This window comes from Eucalyptus grandis, chromosome 4 (genome assembly GCF_016545825.1).
Source record: "Eucalyptus grandis isolate ANBG69807.140 chromosome 4, ASM1654582v1, whole genome shotgun sequence".
NCBI lineage: Eukaryota > Viridiplantae > Streptophyta > Magnoliopsida > Myrtales > Myrtaceae > Eucalyptus > Eucalyptus grandis.
In genome coordinates, this window is record NC_052615.1 from 1,753,267 (window position 1) to 1,764,656 (window position 11,390).

General features: G+C 38.7%; 1 protein-coding gene across 1 annotated transcript; it reads right to left on the bottom strand.

The window, feature by feature from the left end:
* Window positions 1–827: 827 nt before the first annotated feature.
* Window positions 828–7,848, bottom strand: LOC104442465. Its single transcript, XM_039311168.1, has 8 exons — window positions 7,662–7,848; window positions 7,416–7,530; window positions 5,894–7,155; window positions 4,417–5,771; window positions 4,028–4,158; window positions 3,088–3,887; window positions 2,874–2,986; window positions 828–1,458 (listed from the first exon to the last, which is right to left on the bottom strand). The coding sequence occupies exons 1-8, from the start codon at window positions 7,713–7,715 to the stop codon at window positions 1,167–1,169; spliced, it is 4,122 nt and encodes a 1,373-aa protein (XP_039167102.1). The 5' UTR covers window positions 7,716–7,848; the 3' UTR covers window positions 828–1,166.
* Between the last annotated feature and the right edge of the window lie 3,542 nt (window positions 7,849–11,390).

The following is an 11,390-nucleotide window of genomic DNA, read 5'->3' on the forward strand; positions in this document are numbered from 1 at the left end:
CATTTGATTTGAACTCTTTACATGCCTATATTATTTCCTGCATCATTCTTCTGTCTTCACTCTTCTGCGTCATTCTTCTGCGAGCACTTGTTTGCCTCATTCGTCCGCATGACCTTTCAACATGTAATTCCCCATATGCATAATCGACTTGTGTACGAATATGATCACGCATTATGTCCGCAATATGAACATCTAGCTCTAATCTTGCACGTTCATCTCTTCATGCTGTCTTCATTTCAAACAACGTTTTCCAAATATTTAGAAACTTCCCTCCGTTCCTTTAAAGAATCAGATACAGACGTCGAATTTCCCATGGCCCAGGCAGGCTTATCACGACACACTCCCGCTTTTCACACATGTATGTTCAATTTCTCAAACTATCGATCAGCCATTCGGCTCTCTCAGAGTTATAGCAACCTCCTACATTAGTAACCAAAACCAATCATCTCAGTCAAAATTGAATCTGGCTCATAGATTTCAATGCGAAACGTCTATAAGTATTTGCTCAAACGCTTTGCCGCTCCTTTCGTAAATTCACTAGCACTGAGCTGGAAGTACTGGACACCACTGCAAAATGAATTACTGTTTCCACTCCCCAGTAGCTTCAGCGCATTCGAGTATAAGCTATCACCGCAGTTCGCACACATTGTTACATCTCCAGAGGCATTGCATTCCACCGACCTGCAAATGGGCGACAACCTCAGCATCAATGAAATATGTTACGGCGCGTTAGCTTTCCTCCTCCAAATTAGGATATGTTTTTAGGTCTGATACATGTGCGTCCACGCCCAAGGCCTCACAATAAGCTAGCAGGATGGCATGTGAAAGACCAGAATCGATAGATAAATATATTTAGTCAAAACAGCAAGAAACTGGACAAAATGGCTTTCCATTCTCATCCTCTGAGCAAAAATCCTTCCCCGAACATTCCAGTTACACAAATTGCAGTATGGCAAGCCAAATTGCGATATCGACATCAAAAAGTTTCTCCCATCAGATCCAAAATTGCCATGCCACCAACCGCATTGCAATAATCTACAAAAAGTGAAAGTTGCCGCTATTTCCGCTCTGCTTCAATAACTTAAACCTGACAATTCTGTGTAGAGCTTGTGAATTGACTGATCTTCTAGTACAAGAAAAGCGAGTCAGCACATGAAGCTCAGATTCTATCTACAGTTGCTGACTGGAAGAAGATTACAAATCAAGGTTTTCTGTTCTCTTGTTAAAGAAGAAAACCATTTTCTGACACCACAGGCAGGGGCAGACTGACTCACACTCGCATTACCCTGTAAAATATTCTCAAAATCTAGGGGCACAAGCCGAAGCAGAGCAGTTGCGATAGCAGTCTGAGTAGAGAAGCCCATGTTCAAGGTGGTGGCCTGTCGGAGAAAGCTATACAAGGAAGACCTCAAACTTTGGACTCCTACATCATCAAAGCCACCGGCTTTAACTCCAAGCCTGAAATTAGAACAAAACATAGTTAATGCATACGAAACAAAGCATGTACAAGAAAGACGATCAAGGGAAAAGCTATAGGCAATTTGCCAAAATTAACGTTAAAGGAGTACTGTTTCATTTATTATCATCCTGTTCAAGCCACAACCTTCACTTAGTTTTGCAATTATTCATTCCAGATGTCCATGACACCAGCGCAGCCTACTAATCAGCCCTTGCACACTTGACACCATATGACCATATATCAGTTATAAATATATCTCTTAATTATATCACTACTATCTACGTCTATCAATTGATACACTATAAGCCTGCAAGTCAGATGTCCATCCCATTGTTTGACAATTTTTCACAATTTCTCTCTCTTTGAAGTATGGAACTTTGCCATGCCACTTCAATAATTTAAGTCAATCAAAGTTTTCCATTGTCAATCCTTCCAAAGTAACCATTATGTCCTCAATCGAGCTTAGTTGTTTTCTGCCAATATTTGTCAGGGAACCATGTGTGGAGGACTGGCCAAACTTATTAAGCACTAAAGATGAAGAAAAACTAGGATTTAATCAACTTGTAAAATCAGATGGATATAATTCAGATCAGTGGACACTGCATGGTCATCATTGTGAGCAAGTTCACAGATAGAAATAGATAATATTACTTTGTCTGGTTTTCTGAAACAAAGTTTTCAAGATGTTTAAACAGACAAGTTGCCAGCAACCTCTTCATACTCTCAAGAGTGCATCGTTGAGAAATAAAAGTTGAATCACATCTTCTTTAGAGGAATTTTACACTTTCATATCTCCCCAATCAACATTGACTGATAAAACCATTCTTAATTAACCATCTGCCTGGCTGAGATCTTCACAAATTAAACTGGTGCACCAATTTGCATATGCACCCCTAATACCTTCTAATCTATAGATATATAAATCCAAGAAGCATTAGACAGCAAAGGTGTAGTAAAAGACCATGACATGCCACACAGAAAAGCAGTTTCCTCTTCTATTCCCTAACAGACGTATAGGTGGGTTTTGCAGCCTGGCCTTACATTAATCTACTATGCTTGAAATGAGGCACATGGAACTCTCTCCACAGAGACATTCGAGCATTGTGCACAAGATCAAATAACAAATAAAGGTGCCTGACATGGATCTACTCAGCAAACTTCACATAAACAAGTCCGACAAAATCTTCTCTCCAAGTATCTGTCACAAAGACTTGCTCTGTGGAATCTCCACAAGTGGCATTTATCAATTGACAAAATTTTCAGAACAACGATATCGACCCAAAACCAATGCAACCTACAAACATATTATAGCTCAACACCAATTTATGTAATAAACAGCTAGTCTGATCTCCAGAAAGGGGAAAAATCCAATTCATTCTTTTTGTTTGATAAAAACAAGTCAGTAACATCTTACCTTCCAAGTTGACCAACAAGAACTATGACAGCTGCAGAAACGCTTTCCAGCACAGGAGATTCAAAAAATTTTAACAGCAGCGGGATGATTTTACTTTGTGTGGACTCCCACCCCTGCATCATCAGAAAGATGCTTAGATCAAACAGAACTGGGGCGGTCAGATACAATATGTTAGTCATAAAGGACAGATCAGTAGATTCAGCAGAAGACTTACTGCGTTCATTGCAATTAGCTCCACCAAAGAAAGTAATTCACTAAGATCAAAGAGATCCTCAGCACTTCTGATTTGTGTTTCAATAGGGGGAACCCCATTGTTTCCCTTCTCAGGCAGGATTTCAAACGCATCAAGCTGAGCACTAAAATTATCTAGAGTATTTCCTGAATTGATCGGTTCACATGTGACAGGTTGCAGTCTTCCACAAAGAGCAATCTTTTGAATCCTCTCTAATAATTGTGATATGACATCATCCACAGAAGTTGCTCCGATACTGAATGGGCACCTGGCGCACGGAGGTACTACAGCTCCCACCTCCCCCACCAACAAGGGACATTGAGAACCCACTGACAAATTAGATTGCTCAAGAAGCATAACCACTGACTTCAAGACGGTCATCAGCAAACTATATCTACTTGATGTAAGATATTCACTTCCACATAAATAAGCAAACACATGAAGAATGCTAAGGACCAATAAAGGATTTGATCCATTTGTATGACAAATCTTGTAGGAAGCTTCACATGAAAAACCAATCTTATTGTCTGCTACACATATTGATGCAAAAACAATACTGCCAGCCACCAATAGATCCCTTGATGCAGTTCTTGATGACAGGAGACCATCAACATTGTTCAAATTCATTTCCACTGTTCTATCAGCCGAGATTAAAGATTTAGAAGGTACACTATTACAGAAAATAATCTTTCCGTGAACAAGGAAATCTTCAATGAGACAAAGAAGTCCATCAACTTGACATAATTCCATAAATAGTTGTCTTGTCTCTGCTTTTGACATCACTGTTTCCACAAACAAACAAACCAAACAAAATCAAATTTACATTCAACATAACAAATGTAACTAAGAAAAAAATTTACTTCCACGGTTATCATATTTGACTTCATGGATTACATTTAATATTCACATGAAGATAACTTACCAGACTTTATATGCTCAGCAAATGAATCTACCAAATTGAAAAAGTCTCCGTCAAATGAGTACCCAGATGTTCCCGATGCCACTACAGAGTAGTTGACCAGCAATAATGAAAACAGCACACAGACCCTTTCCCTGAAATTAGTACAAAAAAGAAAGTAAATCATTACATTTGATTTTCTCAAGTGGATAGAGCAACAACTATTAAAAAGCAAGCAGTTATAATAAAAGCAGATGCAAAATGCAGAAACAAACTAAAAATCTCTGCGCATGGAACCAGATAGAACATTTGAACAGGCACAACATGTAACATATTTGTTTTGCTCTTTTTCTGATACTGTTACTTTCCAGAGAGGATCAACATAAGTACATGGAAGCAGAAAAATAACTCACTTCTGCAGGAGATTTTCTTCCTTCCTCAGTTCAATCAGAAATTTTTGCAGCATCCAGCCTGGGTGAGATAGCAAAGAACTCCGAACCACACAACTGTCGATTGCAAGAATTATCCTATATATGCTTTCAATTTCCTTAACATCCGAAGAGATAACACAATATTTAGGAAGAGTATCATATGCAGATCCATGTTGGCTCTCAAATGAATATTTATCCCCATCTCCTGAAATAATAAATCTCAACCGGTTTGAATCGACTCTCCCTTCTACCAAACCAAGACAGCAGGAAGATGCTGGATTCTCTTTCTCACGCACTATTCCATGGATGAAGTCTTTCTCTTCCTTATCAGAAGATTCAGTGACCTCGAAGTCCATCTCAGGAAGTGCTGGAGAAACAAGCCTGCCAATTGCTCTCCTGTAGCGCTGCTCATCAGTCGGATCATCCAACTCCAGCAATTTCATATAACTGCCATCCATAGTATCAAAGATTTCAACTTTATCATTATTACAGCCAAAAGAACCACCAACATCCTCCCTCTGTACAAAGCAAACTCCTCCTTTTAATACATTGGGAACCTGTCCACTGATATTTGCTTCAGTGCAAATTTCAGATTCACGGTTACTTTTGTTCTGCAGTATCCTTTTGCCATGTTGTAGCCCCTTTCCATTGTCCTTTTCATGAAAAACCTTTCTCTTCTTCCGCCTGCTCTCATGCTCCACTTGTTTACTATCAAGCATATATCCAGCATCATTCAAGGGTTCATTTGTTTGTTGACTTAAAATACCATGCAACTTCCTACTTCTTACACTCATATAATCAACCGATTCAATTAAATCAAGAAGGTCCTTCCTCTTCTGTCCACATACTTTTGATCCATGAAGTCCCACATGAGGACTTCTCACACTATCGTCACAAACCTCAGGAAATTTTTCATTGGCCCTCACTTTGGTATTTCTGTTGGATAGGGTTGAAACGGTTCTTTGCTGATTCAAGTTATCTTCCCTCAGTTTTGCTGATGAAGCAACAATGCATCCCCTGTCCTGTGATCCCACCAACTCTCTATCAGAAAAAGATGCCATAGCAGAATTTATGGCAGAACGCTGTAATTTTTTTCTGTTAGAGCTTCTAGGCGGAAGCTCCGATTTAGAATCAGTACCTGATACAAAATCAGTAGAACTGCCTCTAGGTGTAGGTGGCCCAACTTCTCTGTGCGGAAGCTGTCTCAAATCATCACATGTGGCAACAGATATACAGCTAGGCTTGAAAATTGCATTGTCGCTTTGACAGCATACATAAAACGATTCTGGGACACACAAATTTTGCCTCCTTCCAGTTGTACCAGTGGTTCTTGCATTCTACAGAGGTCATCAAACCATCAGGTAAGCAAACGAGAAAAAGATGTAAGTCCACCCTTAGATGATGTTTATGAAGAAACTATAAATGACAGGAGTTAGAATTTACTGATTAGGAAACACACCTTTTCAAGATCAGGCATATCTCCACAGCCGGGCGAGTAACAGCTGCTTAGTAAATCCAGGCGATGTGAAAATTCACCAAACTCCATCTTCATACGAAGGATTTCTTGCATCAGAAGATTGTTTCGGCATTTTTCCAATTCCACCACTTCTTTGGCATGTTTAGCTCTCGTCTTTTCAAGCTTCAATCTTTCTTTCAAAAGCTTCAGTTTGGTAGATTCAGCATCCCTCATAGGCAACGCAGAAGGAGCCTCCAACAGTTTCCCAGATCCATGTATCTGATGATCTAACTGGAACTTTCCACTCCTTCGCCTCTTTTTCTCTGACAATTTAGATGATTTATCACTATCTTTGTCATCCAAAGCCTTAATATGCTCTCCAGTTTGACCATTTCCTTTCAACATTTCCAAAGCTTTCTGTTTCTTCTTACTTGACTGTCTCTGTTTCTCAACATCAATGGCTGCTTTCTCACCTTTGAAAATCAGCTTAGCCGTTTTGCAAAGCTCATCATTCTGCCTTGCCATCTCAAAATCCACTTTCTGGTCAGCTCCTGCTACAGGACAGTTACTCATTTTGATAGAAGACATAACGTCATGAAGCTCTTCCTGCAATTTTTCAATGCGCTTTTTGCCTTCCTCAACTTCACCAGACAATTTTTTAGCATGATCTTTCTCTTCCATCAGCTTCCTGTGATTATCTTCAGCTAGCTTTCTTTGATCAGCTGCTTTAGCCTTCTCCAAATTGGCACGCTGTCTCTCTTTCATTGTTCTTTGCTTCTCTAATTCAAGTTCTTTCTTTGTCTCTTCACACCTTAAAGTCTCAGAGACTAATTTTGATCTCGCTTCATCAATTTCTTTTCTCAAGTTCTGCAACTGAAGCCTAGATTCTTCAGCCTTTCTCTGCTCAATAGCATAGATCTTTCTCTCTTCATCAGCCTTACTTTTCTCAGTGTGCAACATTTTCCAGGCTTCCTCAGCTCTTCTTTTCTCGGACCCTGCATTCTTCCTTTCTGAATCTGCCCTGGTTTTCTCCTTCTTTGCAAGTTCCTTAAGACGTTTGATCTCTGCTTCCCCCTTAGAGACCTGGGCCTCGAGCAACTTGATTTTCTCCTTCCCGTCTTGATCATCAGAACCGACACTTGTCCTCAACGATGCTATCTCAGACTTCAAGGCAGCGACTTCATTCTCCAACGAAACTCTGACAGATAAAGCTCTCTCCTTTTCCTCTTTCTCAAGGTCTGCACGAGCCCGTTCTGCATCACATGCTGCAAGAAGAAAAAGAGACATAAGTATATATACTACATGTCAGTGGCAGCGCCAAATCTGTTCTTCCTTAAGGAATTGAATACCGAAATAAAAGCATAAAGCCCCTCACAAAACAATTTCATCGAGCAAAGTATTGAATAAACACATTTCAGATTCGACATCAAAACCCACTCGAATTTTCAGCTCTCAGAATCATACACAGCAAGATAGTATCTAACATGACCTTCTTGTATGATCAAAGCGGTAGTTTTTCCATTACCTTTCTTGAGATTGAGGCTTTCGGTCTGAACCCTATCGAGCTGCTGCTCGAGAAGCTTCACGGCTTGCCTGAGAGCGTTCCGCTTCTCCTCCAACTTCGAGTACTTGACTTTCCACTGCAAGCGCACACAACACACCCAAGAAGAGTCGTCAGCTCGAAGGACTATCGAAACCCACAAAAACCCACCACTCTAAGGAACCAAAAAGCCAAACAACAAGCGCGTCTAAATGCACCCATCAACCGTACCGCTCTGCAACAGACATTCTCCGACTCCACCTTCAGTGAAACATCCCCCGCCATGGCAGCTACCGGAAGCGAGGAGGTGCCAGTTCAGCCTCGGATCGACTCAGGAAAAAGAGGCGCATTGACGACAAGACATAAAGCGTCGCCCTCGCTGCATTCGTAGGTAGAAAGACGAGAGAAGAGAGAGCAGCAAGAAGAGAGAGCAGCAAGATTTGAAGAAAATCCAACGACCGCCACTGCAGCCCGTTGAAGGAAGGGCCTCCCTGCTTGAGCCTTGCGTAGAACCCTAGAAGGTCCGACCCGAAACGTTGACGGCGGTCTCTCCTCGTGGGTCGCGGATCGGGTCGGATGGGATAGACGATTCCGATATCACCCCTCTAAGGCAAGGCTTAAGCATGTTTTACGAGGCCTTTTCTTCTAGAATAATCATGAGGGGGTGATATAGTAATTGTACGTTATGTAATAAATATGGGTAATTGATAAATAAGGAGGTGCAATCTCCACCCTTAGATTAAGAGGAAATCTACGGATACAATTTGCCATATATTTGTATATATAAGGGTCTACCCTCCTCATTATATTATCTTATTCACAAGTAATCTCTAGATTTTCTCTCTACATTGTATTTAAGTGCCTTCATTAAAAATGATAATCAGGACATGTGTATTGCATCCCGTGCATTACATTTAAATGCCTCCATTAAAATGGTGATCTCGTTTTAAGCGCAGGACACCGTATATTGCATTCAAATGCTTCTATTAAAATTGTGATCTTGACATGTATTCTTTGTATTAAAAATATCCCGAAAATAGTCGTGCATGGATAAACGGTCACTTCGAATCAGAAAATTAATACCTTTTTTTTCAATTTCAAACGCGTCTAAATGCACCCATCAATCGTACCGCTCTGTAACAGACGTTCTCCGGCTCCAAACATCCTCGCCATGGCAGCTACTGGAAGCGAGGAGCCGCCAGTTCAACCAAACATCCCCACCATGGCAGCTACTGGAAGCGAGGAGCCGTTAGTTCAGCATCGGATCAACCCAGGAAGAAGAGGTGCATTGACGACAAGACCTAAAGCCTTGCCATTGCTACTCGCTGCTCGCTGCGTTTGCAGGTAGAGAGAGAGAGTGACGAGAGAGGGGCAAGATTTGAAGAAAACCCTTATGACCGCCTCTGCGGCATATTGAAGGAAAGGCCTCTCTACTCGCATAGAACCCTAGAAGGTCCGACCCGAAATGTTGACGGCGATCTCTCCTCGCGGGTCTCGGTAGATCTGAGTAATGGATTAGGTCAGATGAGATAAACCATTCGGATTTCGCTCCTTTAGGACAAGGTTAAACATGTTTTACGAAGCCTTTTTATATAATTTTGTCTGAAATTATAATGGGGCTTATGATGTGTGCATATGATGTTAATTATCAAGAGGTCTAAATGACATTATTTAATATATATTGACATTATTATTGTTCTCATACAACTTGGCGCGACTAAATTCTACTTACTATAAAAGCCTTTTTTTTATATAAAAAAATTGGGCTATTTAGGTTTCACAATAGATCTAGATAATAAGCGTTAGTAAAATCACTTAGATTTTAGATGTCGAGAATATGAATTGCACCTTAATCTAATTAATTTAAATTCATAGTTGGTTCATGTGTCATGTAGAATGAGCTCAAGACATAAATGTATTCGCATCTTGCACGAGTACCCACCTATGCAAACTTTCGAATTTTTGGACAACTTATTTTTTAATAAATATCAAAATATTTAGCCTATTAAACACTTAGTTTTGTTTGTTTAATGAAAACTAAATGATTTGAAAATTGCCTACATGCCCTGCCCAGTTATTCCAAAGAACACTTGCCTCCCCCTCATCTTCCTGCCGTTGCTGGCACAGAGTTAGCCAGGAGCAGAGTTAGCCAGGGTTTCTTCCTTGAGTTCTATCATGATCACACACTCGACAAAAGAGCTTTAGAAGCGACATTGCCCTTCTTCACTCATGCAATATTGCTGGATCAAGCTTTTGCCCATTATCCAAGATTCTCCACTGCTACTCTCGGGGAGTCTGGGCAGTGTTTCAATCCCAGTGTGGCCAATCATCCCAAAAGACCAACTAAGCTTCATTGGCTTAGTCAACCTTTACTTGACCAATTACCTAATACTACACAGGCTCATCAAACAAAAAAATTAATTATCTCTAACAATTTACGTCTAAACACTTTGGAAACAAAGAAGAATATATATATTTATAAAAGATCATAATGAGGAAAATATTTTCTAATTATTCATCTTTCCAAAAAAAGGGTTATGCTATTTCCACTGTCTTATAGGCTCCTAATACCCCCTCATAGTGAATTGACTACAATTCATAACAAATTCCAATCTTGATTTAAAATTATTTCCTACCTTTTCTCTTTTTTTAAATTTTATTAAATAACAAAACTATCCAGATTCCTTTCTTTTTTTTTTTCATTCTAGCCAATTCTTTCGCACTCATTACATTTCAACATTTCCTCCATGTTTGTCTAATTCTAAACTTATTCTCCATTGTTATAGTCTAAGCAAACACTAATTATATATTGGAGCAAAGAAAAGTTAGTTCTATTTGTAGATTGTTTACTTTATTTTCCTAAATTATCTCCACGGTCATGAATTTTTCGATTTCAATAATGTAGTTGATCTATGCATTATACATCATTTACTCATCTTTCATTGCATTGTTTTTTGTAGTGCAAATGAAAAAGACCAATTAATCGTGTCAAAAAGTTCATTTGAAATTTTATTAGGTAAGTTTTTTTTAACATGAGAGTCTTTTGGGTAATGTGCGGATGCATTTTCTTGTTTAAGGTTACATTGTGTCTACAAAAAAAATTCAGAGAAAGGCAAACTATGTTTTTCTTGGTTTCAATGGGGGAATAGTTATCATGATCGACACAATATTTATACTACATGTTAGAGAAGAAATATTGGATCTTGTTTAATTAATTATCCTTTTGAAGTTTGTTGCTATAAATAGAAAAACAGATTACGATCATGCTTTCATCAAATGTATCACACAATAAAATATTAAAAACTTGACAATTGGATTCACTAAATATAATGAAAGTTGAGCAGTTAAAATACACGAATTATAATGTAATGATGCTTATAAAATTTATAATTAAATGGAATGCGTACTAAAACTAGTCAATAGTTCTTTTTTCACTCTTACTTGTGCTTAGATTTTTTATTTTTTATTTAATAACAGGTTCCTAGTAAAAAAAAGACGTATAAAAATAGTTAACTCAATAACTAACTTTTTTGTCAATTAGCTATCTACTGAATATATCTTCTTATTCTTCTTATTCTTCTTCTTTTTTTTTTTTTTGGGAGAAAAGGTACACCAATTTTATTTCAATAGAGAAAGAAAAGGTGAAAAACCATAGAAGAAGAAAAGAGGCAATCGATAATATTAAAGTAATAGTGGGCCCCATGTCTTAATAAATGTTGTTTGATAGTATTGTTTTTAGAAAAAATTGAAACAATAGAAAAGAAGAAGAAGAAAAAAATTATATTAAATCAAGAATGGGACTTACAATAGATGATGTAATCAATTCAATGTGAAAATGGATATCAGAAGCCAATAAGGAGATCGAAACAGTGTGAGCAAAAAACAAACAGATCCTTTAGGATGATACTTGTTAGTTAGGAACTTAATTTCTCTAAAAGTTATGGTGCGATTCTCTTAGGG